This window comes from Epinephelus fuscoguttatus, linkage group LG3, assembly GCF_011397635.1.
Source record: "Epinephelus fuscoguttatus linkage group LG3, E.fuscoguttatus.final_Chr_v1".
Taxonomy (NCBI): domain Eukaryota; kingdom Metazoa; phylum Chordata; class Actinopteri; order Perciformes; family Serranidae; genus Epinephelus; species Epinephelus fuscoguttatus.
Window position 1 is genome coordinate 31809638 of NC_064754.1, and position 23152 is coordinate 31832789.

Consider the following 23152-nt stretch of genomic DNA (forward strand, 5'->3'; position numbering starts at 1 on the left):
AGGAAGGTTTGAGTAGAAACTGAGAGGCGGCAGGTTTTATTAAGTGCTTTTGTGTGACAATAACTTGAAGCAGAAGAAGCCATGAGAACAGTTGTTCTTGGATAGCTGGTACCAGAAGGACTTTTACCAGTTTGTTTAAAACTATGTAAAAATACAAATATTTCCTCAGGAAAAGTTTTATAATTTAAGTTTGTTTGAAATGTTGTATTATGAACCCAGTGTGAAAATGTGAAAATTAAAAAATGGTAAATGTTACTATGGTTCACTGTCGCAAACGGTTCCTTAGCTTTGATTCACTCTCGTCTTGCTCTGTAAATTTCACACAATTTATGTATGTGATGGTATAAAAATAATCTTACAACCCAGCCAGGTATTATCATGATCATAAATGTGCCTCATAGGGACAAAAAATTCACTAAAATATTTCCTAATTACAAATTCCATCAGACAAGAAATTTTTGAAAAACATTTTACTTTTTTTGCTTTTCAACAGATTTATATCCAAAGATCAGCCAAGATGTACATACAGCCGAGAACACTTGAGAAAGGAGGCAGGGTTCTCACAACTTCTATCCGATACGTCATTCAAGTAGAGGCGGGTCCTTTGTAGCAGCACAATCACGTCAGCGCTGTCAGAGGGTTTGTGTTGTGCACCCAGTGTTTCTTCTCTCTCTACAGCAGCGTGAAGCGCAGGGCATCGAATCAGATTCCAAATTACACGCGACCTTTTCGCACCGCAAGTCTCGGAGACTCGCTTCGCCTCCTCTTCACCCTTACGACGCCCTCACTGTGGAGCATCAGCGCGGTGCTTCCTGTCTTGGCTCAAAGCCTCACCCAGTCATGACAGGTTGGCAATGTTGGCAAGGAAGCGCTGGGCCCACCACTCCTCCAGATCTATGGGCACAAAGTCTGCACAGGAAGAGACAACAGAGGGGATGAAGAATTAAAGCATGATCATGTTCTATGATTGATTCATCTTGTTCATTAATTATTGACTTTGTCACATGGATACTAAAGTCAAATTCATTTTAGGACAACAAGAGGTGACAAAATGTCAGCCAAGTATGGAAGTGCATTACTATACTCAGTTACTGATTGAGTTACTTATTACAGCTGTTACTGTTGTTTTTATTAGGGGTTGTTGCTCATCTTGTCCCAAAAGATTAGATGTTTATACACCCATCAGCCTAAACATTAAAACCACTGACAGGTGAAGTACATTGCAATGTTCTGCTAGGGGCCCTTGAGTCTTCTCATTCATTGACACACACCACCCGCTCATGACAGTAGCTCCTCAGTGGCAGTGACCCCCCAGCAGGACAGTACGCCATGCTACATCGCAAAAACAGCTCAGGAATGGCTTGAAGAGCGTGACAAAGAGCTCAAGGCATGGACCTGGCCTCCAAATTTCCTTGATCCCAATTCGAGCATACATGAAGATGTGCAGGTAGCCTATCTCTCAGCCCACAGGACTCCAAGGATCAGCCACCATCGGTTAGGTACCAGACTCCATGGGACACACCCCAGACCTCCCATGTTCATGGTCTCACAGGTCAGAGCCAAGTCCGATCATAGGTGGCCCCACTGGATCAGACTTGTCTTTGGGGTACCGGCACGTACCAGGGATGCTTGAGCGGCGATGCCTTGAGCTTTTTGTCACGTTCTTCAGGCCATTCCCGAGCAGTCTTTGTGGTGTGGCATGGCACATTGTCCTGCTTGGGGGGCTACTGCCATCGGAGATTGTACCGTTGCCATAAGAGGAAGGCACTTGCGTTTGGAGCATGTCAAGTGGCATCCACATGAATGCCAGGACCAAAAGTTTCTCAGCAGATAACAGTAACAAGAGGATTAATGTTGTTTTCTTCACCTGTCAGTGGTTTTAATGTTGTGGCTGATCATTTTAAACAAGAGTCTACACTCATGCTAGCAGCTCTGTGAGGCTGTACTAGAGCATAGTGGTGCTTTGAGCTAAATGCTAACATCAGCATGCTAACATGATGTTTAGCAGGTATAATGTTTACCAATTGAGTTTAGTGTGTTAGCATGCTGACATATGCTAAAGCACAAAGTACAGCTGAAGCGGATGGGGATGTCATTAGTTAGCAGGTATTTAATCATAAACCGGTGTTGACCCGATGATAAATGAAGAGTCAGAGGGTTAAACAAGTTCTTGGAGTTCAGTCTGAGGACAACATGAATACATTTAATGGCAATCCATCCACTAGTCATTGAGACATTTCACCCAAAACCACAACCACACTTTTCAACCTCATGGTGGCACTAAAGGTAGACTTCATCCTCTGGGGATCATGAATGTCTGTACGAACTTTTGCCGCCATCTATGTAAAAGTTACTGAGATATTCCAGTCTTGATCCAACCCACCAGCTGACAAAGCCATCCACAGAACCACGGTGCTAGTGTGGCTAAAGAATACAAGTGCCTCAAATCCACAGTAAAATACAAGAAATGTCCCTTTTACTCTTAAGTGAATCTGTTACAACCTCTGAGGGCAGTGTGCCAGGGAAGGAACCGGAGCAGACGGGTGTGTGCGAGGCGAGACAAGACACGCTGCTACAATCAGCGGTCTGGGCTGGTTTATCTGGAACAGCCAGGTTCTCATACGCCGACAAAGAGTTAAAAATTAAAGCAGATTATTACAACAGTTAACCTCTGGCTACAGATAAAGCTGAGCCAAAAAAAAAACACCTCATGTGATAAGTGCGGAGACATGAGAGGAGCCGTTCACCTTTCCTCTGGTGTTTAACTAACCGGGGATAATAAAAACACGGCAGGATGACTGGTTCAAAGTTCAGAGGGTTATAAAGTAGGAAGAAGGTTATCTGTTTTGGGATGCCGTAAAACTGTGAGTAGTGAGATTTAACGAGAGTGGATTCACTTTGTTGTAGTATTGTGCTAATCAAAATGACACCCTGTGTTAAGGTGGAGGGGGAGATGCAGGTACTTACTCTTCATCGCAGCACCGGGAGTCTTCTCAGTGTACTGAATGGGCGCCTGGCTGTCAGATGACTCCCCATTGTCCCTGTCCCCCAGCTTCCTCTCCACCTCCTGCCATGCTGCAAGCAAACACATAGAATATATGCTGAATTAACTGAGATGCTAACTTGGTCAACGGAAATCTGGCTGCTCCCTGCATATAGGCTTTTTAATAGGAAGTAAAAAATATAACTAATTAACTTTTCTTTCTACATTTCTGAACTTAGCCCTGACACTGGATCAGAGGAGGCAACATCTGCACAGCACTGACCCCTTTCAGGATAATGTAAATAGTTGTGTGAAGGCTAATTTGGTCTGCAGTGTGTGTTTTATTTGCTGTGGATGAAGGTCTCCCAGCTTCACCCCCTGATAAGCCTCATGGTTTTGTTGCAGTTGAAGAGTCCTCATCTCGCCTTGCACACAAACTGTCTGCAGCACATTGTTTGCTCACAGGTGGAGCAGTCCAACTTAAACTAACGTGTTGATGTCAAAGAACGAATAAACCAGCTGTATGTTCGGAGGTGACATTTGTCGTCACGGTGAACATGTTCAGCTCGAGTGAGAGGCATCAGGTTTTCTATCTTAAAACAAGTCGACAGACTGCGCCGGAGGTCACAAAAGGACACCACAGAGCGGTCTGCGCCGGCGGCAGTCCAAGAGCAACACAGATAACTGGTTCATGCCGATTCAGCTCTGCAAGTCATTCATTTCCACCAAGGCATGAAGTATTGGCCAGCAAGTGGAGCATGCTGGGTAAACTTCAAGACAGGGAGAGTGGCGCAGGGCCGGGATTTTTAATCACTGTTGGGTTTTAATGACTTTAACTTCTCTGAGTCACGCTCGTGCCACATTCATTTCCTGCGTGAAGCTGCTGTTGGTTTGTTTGTATATTTAGGCTCATTTGTAACTGCTGAGGAACTGAGACAGTGTTGAGTTAATGTGTGACTGTACACACAACATGTTTACGGTGTATCAAAATGTGCATGCAATGGTGTTTTTTACTGTAAGACTTTAGACTTCTGAGTAATTACCAAGGAATTAGTGAGACACAAACCAGTAACTGATAATTAATGATTCTCTAACAAGTGGTCTAAAGAAAATTAATAGTCAGTAGATAATGTGAGGATAAGAATGTAACTACTCAAGATTTGGCGTAGCTCAGTGTAAAGCAGAGGTATGGACTTGGGTCAGATTTGAGTGACAATCTGACGACTTGAGACTCGACTTGATAATATCAAAGTAGGCCTGCAACTCAACTAAGACTTAAACCCCAGTGACTTGTGACTTCACTTGGATTCAAGCCTTTTGACTTGAAAATACTCAATACATTCCTCCAAGTCCAAAGGTTAAAAACTATGTCCTTTAAAAAGTAAGTTATGACTCAGTCAATTTATTTCCCTTCATTTCCAACAGCTGGAACCAGCAGATATTTGACATTGGCAGAAATAGCTGCTGAATAATGTCCTGTTGATCAGCTAGCTCTAACTGAAGAGGCACACTGTCAGGCACCCTTATTTTTGCTGTTTTTAACCCAAAGACATCAACCAGTGTTCCCTTGCTGTACCATAGCTGCTCAGTCAGGAAGTTGTTATATAGAACTGAGATAAAAAGACAGAAAGCAAACGATTATCTGCCCACCACCATGTCCAAGAGTCAAATCTCTCAACCTCTGACCTTGTAAGCTTGAGAGAAAGACCTCCGATCTCTACCAGCTTCAGGATTGGCCCTGGAGGTCTGACCTTAAGACTGTGACCCACATCCACTCATCTGCTGATCCTGTGACCCTCACCTTCATACACAAATCTGACGTTCTCTTCATGTGCAGGAGTGAATCCCTCTGCCGGGCTGGCGGTTTTCTGTGTGGCTGCACCGTGGTAGCGCTTCCCGTTCAGACGATTGAACACGATCTTTGGGGGCGGAGAGCTGCGGAGATCAGACAGAGGGATATTAAAAAGGACATCAGCTTGGGGATTGGGGATGGCCTGCATCACAAAAACGCCACAAGAGTTCAGCTCAGCTGTGATGGAAAGAAATGATGCTGGCTGGCGGATAATTTCACACTTCATGGTTGGCCGACAGGTGTTTAAATGTGCTTAGTGTTGACACCATGTGGTGATGCTGCTAGCCTCAGGTTATGTATTTAGCTTTACAAGGAACTGAGCATGACGGTTCATTCATAGTAATTTGACAAAACAAACAATGCCGCTCTTCAGAGCTTCAAACCGGGGAGATCAGAGAAACTGATTTGCATACAGAAAGACATAACTGCGTTTTGGCTTTGTTTATTTCTGCTTACATGAACAAATGTTACTTTGTTTACCCCACAATGTCAATAAACATCTCCAACATGCAACTGTAAGATCACACGGGTTTGTAACAGTGGAGAGAAGGAAAGACTTGCATCTTTACTTAAAATGCAACACAAGTTGCAGTTGCAATGCATTCTGGTCAACTGAGGCTTTCTGTTGAAGCATAAATCACAAGCTGCATTTACTTCTCCTACAATAGGTTTCACCCTGTAAGGTTACAACAGCTGATCAGCACCACAGTGGACCGTCTCCGTGAGCTGCTCTCTCTGCCTAGTATACATATTCATCATATTACAAAACATATTTTAGTGCATGGACAGAAGTGTTGCGGTAGCAGTTACCATCCAACACCAAGCTGTTATTCTTACACCGTACACCAAAACGACTCTGTTGCTACATGGAGTAGCGTTAGCTGTGTGATGCTAACACTTAGCCGCGTCACTGGGTGTCTTTGTGTCCCAGGCCCGCTGCAGTAGTCTCATGATTAACAGTGAGAGGTGGGCTGAGCGAACCAATACACTGCACACAACTCTACAATGACATTAGATTGTACCCGTTTTAAATATAAAAATATGACAATGTTGGGGTGAGAGGATGGGTCGCACAGAATTCACAGGGACAGGCTGAACATCTGGAAAGGACTGACTCGTGAGGATTAGCACCCTATGACAGACAAGGCCAAATTTATAAGGGAAAGTAATTTAAGTGTTGAATAAAACGCTTTAATGTCTTAAGCTTTTGTCATAATTCTTATTTCATGATTATTCATTATTATTCATGTTACAATTGTGTTGCAATTTACCCGTACTATGTGGTGAAATATATCATTTCACTCCTTGTGTTTGACACTAAACCTGCATTGTCTGTTTGTGCTACAGAGATAAGAGCTAGTCCATTTAATGGCAGACACACATAACTAGTCTGTATCACATTCTGAACACACTGGCTTAAAAGAGTCCCAAGACACAGACACAAGTGTCAAAAATGTTACAACCATCCCTGGTCTCCCCTTATGGCAAGTTACGTATCTTTAAGCTACCTTGATATTTCCGAGCAGCACCTGAAGGGGGCACGAAACCAGCAGTTCTTGTTTATAAAGCCACGAGAGGGCACGTGGGACCCAAGGTGATAAACCGGCTGTACAGACCGTGGACTCACGGTGACAGGTAGAAGATCGGTCATCTCGCGCAAGGTCACGCGGTAACAGACGGTATCGCCGGTGCGGGGCTGAGACACTGCTGGGGAAAGTTTAGTGTCCGATAATGGATGCAGAGTAGTTACCCAAGTTACCGATGTGTTACATGATCGCACTCACAGCGCACGTGCTGACAGAGTATTTTAGGGCCTAAGTCGCTACCAGAAGTCGTACATGATCTTACAATAAAGACACCAAGACAAAACTAAGAGGAGCTACTTACTTTGTTGAGAGCCAAGACGTCGGCTTTAGCTTCAAGTCGCTGAATTTGCTCTCGATCTGTTGTGTGGGACCTTTAAGACAAAATCCGGGTTAAATTGTTTCCCTGCTCTACATGACACAGTGAGCTGTTTCACTGTTGCAATGACCCAAAACTTCTCCTTCATGCTACAGAGACAATCTGATGTGACATTGCATCATGCTTTAGATAACAGATCCATTCACCAACCTGTCCTCCGTTGTGTAACAAGTTTGCTGGGACCTCTGGTGATTGTGTACATCATGTGAACGCCAAGATATTCCTGTCTGCGTGCTCAAATGATCAGGTGTACGCATTGATTGTCAGCTGTGTAACTTCCAGTCCTCTGTCCGCTCCTCCTGACGCAGCCACGATGGGGGACAGAATTTGGCAGCGTGCCGTGTTTTGCTCCCCAGGTCAGCTGCTCCACAGTCGGCCTGAAGCCTGCAACGCAGCCGTCTGACTTGTTGCCCGCTGTGTATTAATACGCACCCCGCTGCACCTCCTGACCAGCAGGTGTTCAGCTGTAATGAACCGACGTCCGCTGCTCCTGCGAGAGGTTGCGTGTAGGTCATCCAAGGAGAAAGCGGCTCCACAAGCCGGGGATCAGTCAGTCAGAGGGGGGACCTTATGGTTCCTGACGGCCGAGGACAGTGACACTCCAGGCCGGACAGTCTGCCCTCTCTGCTCCGCTGACGCTTCGCCACTGGCTGCTATACCTCCGCTCTGTGACAGAATACAAGGACACTGCACACTTTGATATTTTCATCAGGACGGAAAGCTACAACGCTTGGCCAGCGTCAAGCCAGCCTGAATGACAAGTACGACTTCCGGTCGGAATTTTCAAAATAAAACCCAATTTACATAAACCCTCTGTTGAAGCCAATTTGACAATAGGATTTTTATCACAAAAGCAACACCACATCTCCAAGCATCACTTAAAACATAACTAGTTTATTTAATAAGTCCAGTCTTTCGACAACTTCTAATGTTCAGTATTAAAGGTGCAGTGTGTAGGAATTAGTGACATCTAGTGGTGAGGTTGCAGAACTTGTGCTAATGCGGCATTTATACTTCTGGTTAAATCAGCTGTACCTATGGCGTATGGCACTGCGTCGACATAGAGCCTATGCTGTAGCCTGACATGCACCTCCCCAGAAATTTAACTCAACATTGCGGCGATGTAGACCTTCTGATAACAAGCTTTTATTTACTTGATTTTTCACAGATAAGAAACAATAAATTGAAAAACAAACAAACAATAAAGCGTCCACAAAAATAGCATTTTGAGTCTTGTGTATGATTTATCCTTCTGGGATTTATTCTTCAGGATTTATCCTGGCTTTATATGAGCAGAGGAAATCTCTGCTCGTCTCAAGGCTAATTTTTACAATGTAAAATGCCATAGGCTTGTGCTAACAATGTTAGCATGTTACATTTGTTTTGAAACGTGTTTAGTATGAGACAGTTGTTTTGTCGGTGAACCTTGTGAGTTGAAATAGAGCCACATTTTGTGATGTTACCTTTTTTTTAATGTTGCTGTTGTCTCTGGCTTCATATGAGTAGAGAGAAGTCCCCTAGCCGCTAAGCTAATTTCTACAATGTAAAAGGCCATAGGCTTGTGCTAAAAACATTAGCATGTTGTATTTGTGGGGGAAATGTGTCCAGATAAAGACAAGTGTTTTGTCTGTGAATGTTGTGAGCTATAGTGAAGCTGATTTGTGTACTTTTGTTTGAAATTGTCTCTATTAAGCCATATTTACAGCACTTTACAGAAACCTCTGCTGCCGACTAGTGTTTTGGAGGTGTAACTGCAATGAGCAGAGGCACAACACTGAGGTCCCAAAACCACATGTTCTCCTCCCCCAAGGCTGTGCCTTGAGACTTTATTCTTAAGTATCACAGAGTCAGTGACAAGGGACAACTCTGATGGAAACAGACACCCACTGAAAACGTGTTTGACTTTGTGCTAAGTACATAGACATAGTTCTTACTTTGGTTATAAGGACTGGATGACTCTGGTCATGGTTTCTGAAACATCATAATTTCACTGATGATCGCAAGCAAAATTCACACCATTTCCAAAATCAAGCCATTTCTCTCCCTCAAAGACCTGGAGACAGTCACTCACGCTCTTATCTCCTCCTGTTTAGACTACTGTAACTCTCTGTACACTGGTATCAGTCAGTCCTCTCTGTCCGGCCTCCAGCCGGTTCAGAATGCTGCTGCCAGACTCTTCACAGGTAGACCATATCACACCTGTTTTAGCCTCTCTCCACTGGCTGCCTGTAGAGTTCAGAATTGACTTTAAGGTCCTCTTGTTTGTTTACAAAGCCCTTAATGGTCTGGCCCCATCTTACATCTCAGACCTTCTACCATTCTACACCCAGGTCCCTCAGGTCAGCTGACCTGGGGCTCCTGGCTGTCCCAGCTCCAGACTTTAGCTCAGGGGTAATTGTACCTTTGCTGTGTCTGCCCCCAAACTGTGGAACAGCATCCTCCCAATCAGATCGGCCCCTCCACTGACTCTTATTAGTCCAGGCTCAAAACCTTCTTTTATTCATAAGCGTTTCAGCTGAGTTTGATGTGGCTTTCCCTGATGCGTGCCTGTGTGTGTTATTTCTAAATGTGAGAGCTGTGTACCTGACAGTTATTTTGCCTCTCATGCTTTTTTTAGGCATTTAATTCCTTTTATACAGCACTTTGGTCAACATTAGTTGTTTTAAAAGGTGCTTTATGAATCAGTTTGAGTTGAGTTGAGAATTATGACACAATCTCCAATTTTTGTGGCTTTTACTTTGAAGTTAGAGTTTCTTTATTTCCGCTCTCGTTGTTTCTGTTTACCTCCGGTCGGACTGCTTGACGGAGCGGGGACACCCCCTTCCGTGACGTCACCGCACGCCCCTCGTGCAGGAGCGATCACCTTTCACCTATTAAACCAAACGCGCAGATAGATCAACGTGTAGACTGTAATGAAGAAAAGTGAAATTAAACTGGCCTCTTTCTGCAGCTTGTAGATTTTATCACATTGTAATTGTTCAGGTAATAATAACTTAGGCAGTCTGACCAAACTGCACCACTATACTCCTGAGACCTGGCAGCATGCATGGTGTCACACAGAGGCTTATAATATCTTTCCTCCCACTTCTCTTTTATCTCCAGTGGAGGCTATCCACTGTAGCATTCACACAAGGGTGTATGTAGCTTTCCTGTGAGCTCTCACATAGACTGTATTACATCTATCTGAGATCTTATCGCAGGTAATCTTTGTTCAGGTGAAATTCACCTGAGAGACTCCACACAGTGTGAGCCGACAGACTGAGTTTAGCAACTGAAGATCAGCCGGGGCAAGAAGCAGCTCAGACAGGCTTATCCAGGTTGATATCTAACACTACATCTCCCACACACACCCCCACCCCTCCACCCCATTCATCTGCACTATCTGGGTCAATCACCTGAGACTGCAGGCCAAAAGGCTAATCATCAACAGTCTATGCTACACAGGATTAGCACCAACAGCAGAGGCCAAACTATGGTCACTTAGTATTGTAGAGAATACTGTCTTTATCAGCTGTCAGGCTGATCCTGGACTTCTCAAGAAAATGTATTAGCACTTTATGGCTGGAAACATTGGCATCGCAAGTATCATTCAAAACGACATGAGCGCCCCTGATGCAATTACTTCTATTTTAGCCCTACAAAGGGCCTAGCTGCAGAACGTCAGCTGAAACAACTTATCTTTAGGGGCCTGTTTGGTGTCCCCAGGTCTCAGCTGTCCTGAGGTGCGAGAAAACATCCAACAACAAACAACATTTTCACTTAAAAATGAGATGTCCAGCATTTTAAACATAATTCCACTCTGCATCACCACAAAAATGACAATCATATGAAATCAAGTCACGATTTATTTATCCCATTCTTACAATGAACAGTGAAATAAGTTGTTCAAGTTTTCATTTAAAATTACTTTCAATTCATTATAAATTGTAGATTAAATAAAGCATACATCAGATGCAAATGAGGTTGATATCTGGGCCAAAGACCTTATAAACAGAAGCTTTCTTATGTACCTTTTTCAGAGCACTGTTGAGTCTGAAAACATTTCTAGTTGTGATTTAACTTGCCACACTCAGATATAACTAACATTAATAATGTCTGCATCCCATTTAGGTTCTCCAGTTCAAGGGCCCTCACTGGCATAACATACCTACACACCTAAATGCAACAGAGACATCTTTAGTGTTAGTAGTTATACCTGTACGTCTGCTGTTCCGCACATGTCCTATTCCATACAATATATTTACTGTGTCATGTCTTGTGTATTACACCTCTGCATTTTTCTTCTGCACTGTCCTGCTTTGTTTCCACGTACAGTACTGCGCTTCTAAATTGTTCTTGAGATTTGACAGATACAGATACAGTGAGGTCAGAATTGTGTGTGTGAAAGAGTGTGCTACTGTGAACCCAAATGTTATTTCTCAAACAAAATATCACATCATTTCTTTAAAATAATGGTACTTTTAACATGTATAATAGTGATATTATATTGTGTATGTATGTACAGTGTAATATAGACCTGCTGTAAACTGTACTTGGTGCAGACATTGAAAACAAAAATGAGAAATGAGAAAATTATGTTAGCAGAACATAGAAGCGAGTATAGCAATCTTATTCAATTCTACATTTCTGTTGCACATTTGTCAAAGATATGAAATGTTTATGTTTAAATAAGTATTAGTCTTTCATGAGAGCTAAAATCATTTCTTGATAGGTTACTTAAGATTAATGGCCTTTACAATAAAACAGTAAAAACACAGTGTGTGACACGGTAAGTCTTCAAAGACAGTGATACAAACCTGATTACCAAAAAACCCCCAAAAAACTAGCAGTCCTGAGTTGGTGAATACAGTACATTTGATTAAGGTCTATTATAGACATTCATTGCCAAAACATCTATAAATGTCTGTTATGCTTCTTGTTATTAAGTATGGCACTCGGTCCCAGTCAGTTTGATTGCTTCAAAGTCTGAATCCAAATGCCCACCCTCTGGACTTGTGGACTGCTGAGCCCTCACGGACTTCAGTCGTACGTACTGTGACGAGTTCACCGTCATCATGTAAAGTCTGCAAGGGCAGAGACCACAAGCCGCTGATAGACAGCCCTTGAGACTGTTTTGACTCACTGCCATGGAGACATTGGGTGACGATTACAATCAGTGTAAATGCGGTCATATTCTGTCTGCTCATCTGTCCCTGCAGATAATCAGATATAAATCCGATGTGTAGGACTGCAGACATTCAAATACAGAGATGGTTGTAAATAAGGACTGGGCTATGACTAAATAAATTGGGTAGGCCTATTAGTTACATCAGAAAATCTTCTTGAGTTGTTTTTTGGCCATTTTTCTAGCCTTTGTATTTGGCTTTTCACTGTACAACCTGTACAGTAAGCTTCGACAATGCATGTGATTACCCAGTAGTTCTATATATTTCTGTATCACGATGTTGTTGCATATTATTTCTGGCCTACACAATTCAAGTATTGTTTTAAAAGTTTTTAGTTGCCTATTGAGAAAAAACAAACAAACTACAGTGTCATGTCTGTATTGCAATGAATTGTGGGCAATTAAATCACTGAAGTCTGCTGAAGTCTGTATCCCAAGCAGACTCTCTGGAAGTCTGCAGAAAGTCCGCTTTAGGCCCCTTGTTGACTGGAGGACTTGTGGATTTGGACAGCTCTCGGCCCTCCTCCTAAAGTCCACAAGTCTGCAAGTGCAGTGAAGTACGGACATTTGGATTCAGCCAAATAAACATACACACAGTAAGACAGTGTGCACTGGAGTAAAAGAGTGGCATATGTTCTCCTACCTGATGCCACATTGTAAGTGATGAGTAGACAGTGAAATCGTCCTTTCATATGGATTTCATGTTTTTAATGAGTGTGTGAACACATCCTGTGTTAGGTTCATGTGTCTCTCAGTAATGGGGTTCACAGTCTTCCACAAGGCTGTCTGTGATGTAGTTGACTTGCAGCAGCTCCTCGTAGTAATCCTTCTCCACTTTTGTGTTGACTGTCCAGGCGACAACTTCCACCCCCCTCTGGGCCCAGTACTGAGCATAGTCCCTGCAGACAGCACGCAGACACACAGTTATTCATACATTTACATAGATATATAATTAGTAATGTTCTTTGTGAACATTCAAAACAGGAATTGTACATTGTCAAGCATACATCTTGTGTGTCCTTCAGTAACGATGAGAGAATATAACTTTATGATCTCAGATGAGGAAACTCACTGTGAGACAAAGTTCTTCTGTACCAGGAAGGCTGAGATGCCACAGAGCTTCCACAGCACGTGATGATGCGCCCAGTCCAACACCACGTCCATTAGTGTCATCCAATGGTGTTTCCATAGTGACGAGAAACGTGGGGCGCCATCTCCGAACCGACTCAGGCTCCATGGGCGATGAGTCAACGCTGTGACCACCTCTGGGTCGCTCTGCCTCATCTGGGCCACGGTGGAACAGAGACAGAGATGAAATAACAGTGAATGTTAGCAACATGATGGATACGACAGCAATGCAACACACAACAGGAATGTGAGCAAATGTTTTAGTTTATTTAATCAGTGCCAGTATGTTAAGTATGAGACAGTCGGGAGAAAAAAAAAAAACGAGACAAAAAGCCAGCCTGTTCTGTTCCAAATCCTTTTTGTCTCTTTTTTTCCGAGTGTGTTTCTAACAATAGAAACTGTTAACACCAGGCTGTTTGTGGCTCAAACTGCCCGATGAACCAAATAACTGCACTTTACGTTTCTGTATTTGCAGAAACATTTGTTGTCTGTTAGATAATCCATGCAGGTCAGATTAACCCAGCTTGTTTACCCAGCATTATTCTCTCTAGTACCAGAGATCATCAGCCAGAATTTAAACACTGAGTACTGAGATTATTAGTGGTTTTCCACTGACAAAGTATGCATACTGACATTGCACATCAAAAGTCAGGTAAACTTGTACCTCTGGTATGGTAAACATGCAAACTCATAACAGCATACCCTGAGGAGCAAGTTCATCTTCCCCATTTTGCAGTGGAAATATTCTCTTGATAAAGTGTTTTATGCAGGCAACGTGGAGTGAAGTTGGCCAAAACTATTTCCTGAAGTGGTGTTTGCATAATTGTGTGCAGGCTCTCTACCCAATCTTATCAAAACCTTCAGTCTCATTATTGACTGTCTCCTTTTGTTCCACAGCAATTTGACAGTCAAACACTGCATATCAGGCACAGTTTACTTCTGGCTGAACACTCACTTCCAACCGACTTCAAAGTGCCCTCTTACCCTGTAGATGACTTTGGGCTCAAAGGAGCAGACGATGCTGCTGTTGTAGAGGACTGGGTGCTTTTTATACAGTTCCTTAAGGGCTGCAGCTGCCTGAGAGCAAAAGAGAAACACATGGTTATTGTCGGACAGTCAACTGTTTAGAGTTATGTGTGTGTGAGGCTTTAGGTCATTGTGTGTGTGTGTTGCTGTCCAACTATTTGGTGGTAACTAGCAGCTGTGTATGTGTAGACGCCCTGCTGTGGGCCCTGAACTCAAGAATTCCACTCTCTGAAACAACAACTGCAACTCTGCATTGATTATTTGCCTAAAAAAGTGCTGAGTGAGGAAAGTACACTGATGCAATATTTGATTTAGCCTTTAAATACACAGCATTAAATGGTACAAACACTGATGCTTACGTGGCATCGAGTAAATGATTGAAGTGCATCTGTTTGTGACGCTGACTGTTGTCTCTGGCTCAGTTTGTTATGATCATTGTGTAACTGGGGCACAGTAAAAGCCAGCTTTGGACCATAATAATCACAACATCATGTTTGTCTTCATTATGTAATGTTGACTAGGTACAAATCGATCAAGTCAACAAGCATGACAGACAGAATACACGTAATAAGCTCGTTTTATTTGTTAGTTTTGTCTGCTGCACCTCATCCGGGTGACCTTTGACGTCAAAGTAGATGGTGAGCTGCAGTTTGATGCATTCCTCCACCGCCTCCTCCAGAGTTGGGATCTTCTCTCCAGCAAACTTGTCCCTGGTGACAAAGGACACAAATGTTTCAGTGCGATCTGAGGTTCACGTGCATCATGCTTTTCAAACAAATTCACTGTCTACACACAGCAGTACATGAGACAAATAATCTGTGGAAAACAAGTCATGTCATGTAGTGCTTCTCATGGCATTTGCAAGAATCCACCGCATGCAAACAAAAACAACCAATCAGAGCCAAGGAGACTCTGACACAGCTTTCAATCATGTCAATCATATTTTACTGTACTGTTTAGCTGTAAAATGTTTGTGACCTGGCTGCCATGTTGAAAACAGTACAAGCACCACCCACCGGCTGGACCAACTCTCATTTTACATCTAAACAGTACACTAAAAGTTGTGTCTGAAAAAAAAAATGAAGCTAGACATAAGCAATGCAGTAACAGAATAACGCTGCTTAGTTTGACACTTTGACAGCAGGTAACAAGCATAGATTGACATGATTGACAGCTGCGTTAGAGACTCCTTGGCTCTGATTGGTTGTTTTCCTTCAGCAGCAGTACATTATAGCAAATGCCATTAGAGGCACTACAAAGAGGATGTCTCATGTACTACTGTGTGGACACAGTGACAGTTTCAGAAAATATTACAAAAGGTTATTTTTTTTAATTAAAGTTACCAACTATATCTTTGACTTTGATCAGAGATACAGCTAACTTTTCCTTGCCTAGATTATGAGGAAATACATGTGATTATGTTGTCCATGAGTCTCTGTATAAAGGCTCTTAGCATTTTTCTGACACTCTATTTAGATAGGATACATCTTTTCATAGGTAAGGACAGGTAATACAATAACTGCAAGTGCCCCTATGTGATTATAATACAAATCAGACATGTAAAACATCTGTACAGACTTCATGCTCCTGTGTCATTAAATGATAAATGTATAATATATTAGTTGTTGTGAAGAGGAGGCCTGGAGGAGGAGTCGGTCTGAGGAGGAGCAGGAAGGAGAGGGAGACTGGCTTGATGAGACTATATATATAGTGGGTTGAGTTCAGGTGCCCTGCCTGCAGCTTCCTGGCATCAATTGCTTGACCAAATAAAACGTAAATTCCTTTGTTCTTTGTTTGAAGTACCTTTGTTTGAAGGATGTAATATTAGATTAGAACAATTTTACCTTGTGTTAATTCTTTTTTAGCAGCAGTAGCTCCCTTTGTGTTGGATTTAGCTGATTTGTGGTACTTTTCTGTTTGGATAAACCAGCAGTATTGATTGGTAACAGACTTCCTGATGTGCTACACAATCAATCAGAATTAAAGTGGATTCCTGGATGTCTCACTGTCTGACTGCACAGCCTTGGTGTTACTCTTAGCTCCTGATAACCAGAGAATCCCTTAAACGGTCCTGAGAATATTTTACATTAATAGACTTGTGCAAACTGATATTGTGGAGTAAATATATTGCCATATTTTGGAGAAGAGGAGCATTTTCCGAAAATGCTCCTCTTCTCCAAGTTTCAGTGTGATCGTGGGCTCACATGCATCATGCTTTTCAAACAAATTCACTGTTTATGTGCAAAACGTCACACTTAAAGCTGGAGTTGGTAACGTTTATAAAAAGTAACTTTTTGGCATGTTTGCTGAAACTGTCAATACATCCACACAGCAGTACATGAGACAAATAATCTGTGAAAAGAAAGTAGTGCTTCTAATGGCATTTGCAAGAATCAGTCACATACAAACAAAAACAACCAATCAGAGCAATCAGAACATTGTGTGAAGTTAGCCTGATAGAAGAAGTCTCTGCTCCTGTTATTATTGTCCCAGGTACTAGTACACCTTGACATTATGAAAACACAAAACAGTTAATACATTCATGTTTTTACACAACTAAGAGGCATCAGGTAAGTTGTCTCTATGACATTCATAAAGCTTATAGTTATGTGTAATTTATTATTCTGGTACCTTCTTGGTCATAATATTTCTTGCTTGGGTGCTATTATCTGTGGAACCTTGGTGTACTGGGGTAACAAAATCCCTCTTAACTACTGTCTAACTAGATAGATAGATAGATAGATAGATAGATAGATGGATAGTGTTGTTAAATATCTTGTGATGTTGGCATTTCACTCACTGTTAGACTTTGTAGTTTCAATCTTGATGTGGAAAAGTCCCAAACATGCTGTTTGCATTTGCATCTTTACAGACTGTATCCTAACTTCTTACCTTTGAGAGACTGTTTTGCATTTGCTTTTCTTCTTTTGTTTGCTCTGACGCAAGCCGTTTTTAGAAACCTGAGGGTTATTTGTCGCACATGTATTACTAACAGCATGTCTCTGTATTAAAAGCAACTTGCCTCTCTTGTTTCTGGGGTGATTGTAGTGTTCAATGTATTTTTTAACTTCTCCTTTTAGTGTTTTCTTGCAAAAGTTAATACACACAGATTATCACTATCAAACATCTCCATGTGTAAGCTGTAAAATGATTAACTCAGCACCAATAGCTGTACCTGAACAATATATTCTGTACCAGGAAGATGTGCTGCAGAAAGTACATCTGAAACAGAAAACCAGTCTATCAGTGGAAAAACAGTGCTCCGACCTCCTGCAGGAATAATGCAACCACACAAAAGTCACAAAGCACTAAAATGTAGCCCAGAGTATTCGACATCTGAAACCCCCATCTAGCCCAGAAAACATGCATGACTTGTCTTACCTGCTGCAACATCTCCAAGGCTTTGACAAGTTTGGTATCTTTGAGACATTTAGCAAAAAGACTGCTTCTCAATTGTCCCTTCCTTTTATCTTTTTTTCCTCAAAATATTGTGCAAATCAGCTGGCATTTCTCTCACCACCAGTGGCTTTATAAAGACGGATTTTGAAATTCATACAGCCTCTCCTTAAACCATCTTGTACAAGTATGTGCATTCCCAGATCCTTCTTTCTCACCTGAGTCGATGTTTAGCAGCTGCGTCCAGTTTAACCAACTCAGACATTCTCATTTGGCTGAGTGGCCCCGACCCGTTGGTGGTCCGGTCCACAGTCTCATCGTGCATCAGTATTGGGACACCATCTGCTGAGAACTCCAGGTCCAACTCGACGCCTGTCGCCCCATTCTTACTGGCCTATAGCAGGACAGAGAAATAAGAGGGGTGGAAGCCATGTATTTCAGGAGATTTGTTTCTGGTCATGAGCAGAAATCTGCCAAAATTTTCACTTGAAAAGCTGAAATCAGATCAGTATGATCTCTAGCGGAAACCTCACCTCACTGACTTTCACTTTATATAAAACGATATAGATGCACTGGGCTTCTATATATAGATATGTACATATTATCTTACTGAAGAGATGTTATACTAGTGTGTGTTGGCCTGTAAGTAACAAGAACTATGAAGAAATGTTAAAGACATGTAAGACATAATTAAATAGTGTCTCCATGATGTAGTTGTCCACTTGAGGGTGTCAAATCACCCTGTTCAGCACACATTGCCAAAAAAAAGACAATTTCAAAGGCCTTAGAAATACTGTGTAGGTCGGACAATAGAGGCTACGTGATGTTTAAGTTTTTTAAGTGTTACAGACTATATACTGCTGCAGTGGGATGAGCTATTCCCATTGATTTTTGGATTATTGCAGAACATAAGATCTGTGGCGAAGAAAAAGTTTATGATACTTACACGTAATGTTCAGCAAGATAATCTTCACAAATTAACACCACTTTTCTGATTTTTGAAGCATAAATGCAATCACCAGCAGTAAAACGCTAACGTCAGGCTATAAACGAACTACACCACCGTCGGATGAATTCATCGTCACCACCACAGCGAGTCTGTGAAGCCCTGTTCGGCGTGATGACGTTTTTGTAGTCTCATTTAGCCACTTGATACAAACCGTCTTGTTTGAGACAATTTAAAGCTTTAAAATTCACTACGAGCGTATTTTATGTCGCAGAACAAAACATGGACGTCTCTTAAACTTGTGTTCACCACAGACCTTGCTTAAGGCATCTAACCAAAAAAACATTGACTCCAAGACGAGGGAACCGTGGGTTGTGCAATACGACCTTTAACGTTATACACTACTGATAAAAAAAAACAGCTCCCAGCCCTGCTCTTACCTCCCGGATAGCTACTATCGTGTTCTCCGGTGCGTCGTGCCCACCGCCCCGGTGAGCCACCACCGACACCTTGCCTGAGCCCACAGAGCCCTTGTCCGGGTGCAGCACCTGCCGGGCTCGGCTGGTCGGCACCTGGGGGAACCGGAACATGGCTAGAAACATGTAGAGAGAGGCGGTGAGGACGGTTGTCCACACCGGGCTCCGGGTCCCCAGCAAGACCGCCACGAAGACAACCGTGTACAGGGTGACTTCATCTCCCAGCTGCAGCATTGTTGTCCTCCTCTGTGTTTCAAATTTGAGTATGAAGCTAAAGCACCGGCGCCTGTCAGCTGGCTGCTGCTGGAACCTGTTAGCTAACCGGTCCTGCTAGGTTTACTCTCTTCAAACGCCCTATCCGAGATAAAGTCATGCTCCGTCTAGCTAAGAGATAACATTATCTCGTCAGAAACATAAATAAAACACTGATAAACGGGAGAAATCCTACAACTGGTCCAACATTTAACACGAGAAGTAGGAACACTGCTAAGTTACCAACTGACGTGATGGTTCACTCTGCGGCGGATATGACAACTCTGCCGCGAGATACGTGTCGCTTCCGCAAACCAAAATATATTTACAGTAAAAAATACGGGTTAGGTTGAGGTAGAATTTTAATAAAATTTAAATTAAATGTATCTAAGTGATAGTTTACAACTTTACCACAAGGGGGCACAAAAGCAAACAAAACCTAAACGGCTGAGGTATGTGAGTACATCCGGGTCACAGTGTGTGCTCCATGTTAACTTCCGGCTCTGTTGACTTTAGCTTGTCTGATATTTCTGAAAACAAGACTCGTCTTTTTTTAAGTTTTCACTCCTCTTATTATCCTGGCGCTGGTAATGGTGAGCCTCTAACTCTCTACAACTCTTGTACTGCTTTCACTGTTTTGCAAGAGACCAGAAAAAAATGTGACACTTGAATTATTAGCCATACAAGCGAACTGCTGCTCTGACAGCTCAGTCAGGAGCTGTGTGCCTTTACTTTGTTCAGCTCTGGTTTACTGAAGAGTTTCTTATGTGTTTATGGTTGGGCCTGTTTACTTCACTTATAATTAAAACAAAACAGGTACACATGCTTTATAGCTCATATTAATTTGGTCGTATTTATATTCATTTGGCTGCAAAGAGGATTTCTCCTTGAGAATGAATTAAAAACTTTAATCATACAAATTGCAACTTATTATTTAAAGGGTGGCCAAAATAACAGGGACAGGTGTATCTTGTTATACAATCCAACCAAATAGCCCTGCTTTGTGTTTAAGTCTGAGGATTGGGTTTTTCTTTAGTGATTGATTGTGCCTCCTGTGGGCCATCTTAGAGAGTGTTTGTATCAGTGCTTGGAAAAACACTGTGAGCATTTAATAACCTATTTGTTTCATTAGTTTACCTTGATTATTCTTAACTTAACTTTGAGGCTGTAGGGGTGGGCTGACATTTTTTTTAGATTTTTGTCATGTGTCTGATGCATCCTAGGGAGCCAGATTTAGTGAATGGTTTTTTTTTTGTTAATTTTTGTCACATAGGTGTAGTCAGTATGTTCACTGTTTAGATAGTTGTTTTGTTTGTTGTTTTAGCCTTGATCCACCCTGAATTATTTTTTGCCCTTAGTTAATTTCTCACAGTAATAAATACCTTCACTTTGTACTGAAATTCCTGTGGTGAGCTGTCTGATTTGGGGACTGGGGAGGGAACAGCCTTACACACTTTTATGTTGCACTCCTACTCCCCTAGACGGGGATTTAACAGTAATAGAGACTTGAGCTTCTCTGGAAATACTGAGTCTATTTTCAAGGGATGTGGACAGCGACTGTATCTTCTTAGAAAACTCTGGCCTGGTGTTATTCAGCAGATTTTAGAATTAGTGTACAAAACTATGGCTAAGTGTTTTAACTTTTCACCTACCTGTCTGGTATGGTCACTTTAACTCTACATCCAACAATAAACTCTCTAGGATTACAACTATGGCAAGTAAAATAGTTGGCAAGCCCCAAAAGCCCTTGACCCACCTCTTTACAGGACAGACAAGGAGGAAAGCGAGGAGCATCTTGGCAGTTAGCTCCCATCCTCTTTTGAGCCAGTTTGAGCTCTTGAGCTCTGGGAGGCGCCATCCCTTGGCAAAAGTGACTGATGAGTTTTAAACCACAGACAGACAATGACTTGATCTAATTTGTTTAAGGGTTTTGTAATGACTTTACATGCTTGTCTGACTGACAAGCATGTAAATTGTCTGCTTTTTATAATGTTGTCAAATAATGGTGAGCTTAAGAAGACATATTTTCCACCTATGGTGGACAATAAAAATAGTTTCTATTGCATTACTTTGTATAATTTATTTTTTCTTTATTTTCATTGTTAACCAGTCCGCTGATTATTTCCTGGTATAATCATTAGGTCTGTAAAATGTCAGAAAATAGTAAACATTGCCAGTCACAATTTCTCAGAACCCAAGGTGATGTCTTCACTTTGCTATGATGGAAGACTTAAAAAAAAACAGCAAATGTTCATGCTTGATGCTGAAACCAGAGATTGAAAATGACAGTCTATTATCAAAAGTTTCAAAAAATCTACAAGTTGTTTTGGTTCTAGTTAAGTCTCAAATGTATCTGTTATTTTTCTACAGATCAGGACAGTGCTGCTGCACAGGTTAACCTCCCACATCCTGTCCTGTAGTAGAGGGTCATGTCTACTCACAGGTCGAACACTTTATGGTGTGCAGCCACATTCGCCAGGTCACATGCCCATCCAGCAGAGCTTCCATGGAGCCCTTATACCCAGAATCACAGCCCTGGTCAGATACTCGGACTTGTCCACAGAGAAGTACACCATGATTTACAAGCTGCCGCATATTAAGATCCTCAGAGCCGTGTCCAGGCTCAAACTGCTCCAAACTGCAATCACCGGGGTCATCCTTCCCCCAGTGTATTTCTTCTACCTACAGGGAGATGTCTCCTTCTTTCTTGTCAGCTACACAACAGGGATAGCGCTGTTCGCTGGTGTCATGCTGTACACTGCCAGTCACTTCCTCAGGAGGGTTGTGGGAATAATGTACCTGGACCCATCCCAAACCACACTCAAAGTGTCCCACCTCACCTTCTGGGGCAGGCGTCATGATATTTACCTGCCTGTGTCTGATGTTATGACCATCGGGGATACAGGGGACTCTTTAAATGAGACGATATTGAAATTGAAGAGATACAGCAGTCCACAGACAATGTATTTCTCCACTCGTTTTGGACACGTGGTGGACAGACATGGTTTTGAGAAGGTGTTTGGAACTTTAAAATGATAGTTTGTTCAAAATATATTGATTGAGACTGTGATCAACAGGGAAATCTCCTAATTATTATTATGGTCAAAATATAACTTGTCATAATGAGGAGGATGTATTCATACAGTAGAAGACTGTTGCTGGTATAATATGTGACTGAGATGTGTCAGCTGTTATTGGTCTGATGTATCCACAGTGAATGACAAGCTAATTATTTTGTGAAGCTTTGTGAACATTTGCAGGCGTCAGCAGGACTGTAGCCTTCAGGGTGGAACAAGATGCTGATTTACCAGTGCAGTAATATTTTAAGAGAATTCAGATCACTTTTGTCTGGTAACCAATGTCTAAATGTGTGAAAAAGAAAAAACAAGTAAAATAAATTTCAAGTCATCTTATTACAAGTGAGTTGGTCCATTTTCTTTACAGGGTAATCCATATTTAATCAGGCAAATCATTAAGAGCAAATTATTTACAATTGTGGGCTGGCAAACAGACGTATTTGTGTTGCACCTTAAATTAAAGACCGATACAAGTTACAGTTTAAATCCATGTCCATGAAAACATGGATGCTTCACACACATCTTCAACCTGGCAGCACAGACGATCTATACAATCAACACAGTTTTAAGGTGGACACCCAAGATTTGTGATTCAGTATCTGACCAAATGTCTCCTCTTCTGTTCCTGAGATATGACGTTAAGTAAGTTTTTGCATTACATTATGATGTCACAGTGAAGTTGACCTCTTGGATATAAAATTTCACCACTTTGTCCTATTACACACAAATTTGGTCATAGTCATAAAAGTCATGAGGTCACAATGACCTTGACTTTTGATCAGCAGTCACCAAATTCTAATCAGTTGATTCTTGAGTCCGAGTGGATGTTTGTGCCAAATTTGAGGAAATTCCCTCAAGGCCTTTATGAGATATCAAGTTTACAAGAATGG

The 23152-nt window shown here is 42.0% G+C and overlaps 3 protein-coding genes across 4 annotated transcripts; 1 reads left to right on the forward strand and 2 right to left on the reverse strand.

The window, feature by feature from the left end:
- Positions 1 to 20: 20 nt before the first annotated feature.
- Positions 21 to 7516, reverse strand: mcrip2 (MAPK regulated corepressor interacting protein 2). The gene is made up of 5 exons (XM_049571649.1): positions 6948 to 7516; positions 6723 to 6792; positions 4785 to 4918; positions 2968 to 3075; positions 21 to 909 (listed from the first exon to the last, which is right to left on the reverse strand). Exons 1-5 carry the CDS (start codon positions 7000 to 7002, stop codon positions 839 to 841), a joined length of 438 nt encoding a protein of 145 aa, XP_049427606.1. The 5' UTR covers positions 7003 to 7516; the 3' UTR covers positions 21 to 838.
- A 3108-nt stretch (positions 7517 to 10624) lies between these two features.
- On the reverse strand, positions 10625 to 19452 carry gde1 (glycerophosphodiester phosphodiesterase 1). The gene is made up of 6 exons (XM_049572015.1): positions 18898 to 19452; positions 17730 to 17905; positions 14720 to 14825; positions 14074 to 14166; positions 13034 to 13245; positions 10625 to 12860 (listed from the first exon to the last, which is right to left on the reverse strand). Exons 1-6 carry the CDS (start codon positions 19165 to 19167, stop codon positions 12713 to 12715), a joined length of 1005 nt encoding a protein of 334 aa, XP_049427972.1. The 5' UTR covers positions 19168 to 19452; the 3' UTR covers positions 10625 to 12712.
- tmem186 (transmembrane protein 186) lies at positions 19022 to 22588 on the forward strand. Of its 2 annotated transcripts, none has more exons than XM_049572017.1 (2): positions 19022 to 19141; positions 21556 to 22588. In XM_049572017.1, exon 2 carries the CDS (start codon positions 21670 to 21672, stop codon positions 22219 to 22221), a length of 552 nt encoding a protein of 183 aa, XP_049427974.1. In that variant the 5' UTR covers positions 19022 to 19141; positions 21556 to 21669; the 3' UTR covers positions 22222 to 22588. The 2 variants fall into 2 exon arrangements, with proteins under 2 accessions (XP_049427974.1, XP_049427973.1); XM_049572016.1 differs by lacking the exon at positions 19022 to 19141 and adding an exon at positions 19552 to 19778.
- The last annotated feature ends 564 nt before the right edge of the window (positions 22589 to 23152 follow it).

Bases quoted from the DNA above. Each gene is read 5' to 3' on its own strand.
- mcrip2 (XM_049571649.1), bottom strand. From the start codon at position 7,002: ATGATGTACACAATCACCAGAGGTCCCAGCAAACTTGTTACACAACGG. The intron at 4,919-6,722 runs GTAAGTAGCTCC...TGATCTCCGCAG, and splicing joins ACGTCTTGGCTCTCAACAAA to CTCTCCGCCCCCAAAGATCG. The intron at 3,076-4,784 runs GTGAGGGTCACA...GTTTGCTTGCAG, and splicing joins CGTCAGATTTGTGTATGAAG to CATGGCAGGAGGTGGAGAGG.
- gde1 (XM_049572015.1), bottom strand. From the start codon at position 19,167: ATGCTGCAGCTGGGAGATGAAGTCACCCTGTACACGGTTGTCTTCGTG. The intron at 14,167-14,719 runs GTGCAGCAGACA...TTTTGCTCTCAG, and splicing joins TCAAAGGTCACCCGGATGAG to GCAGCTGCAGCCCTTAAGGA. The intron at 12,861-13,033 runs GTGAGTTTCCTC...TGCTGTCTGCAG, and splicing joins CAGAAGAACTTTGTCTCACA to GGACTATGCTCAGTACTGGG.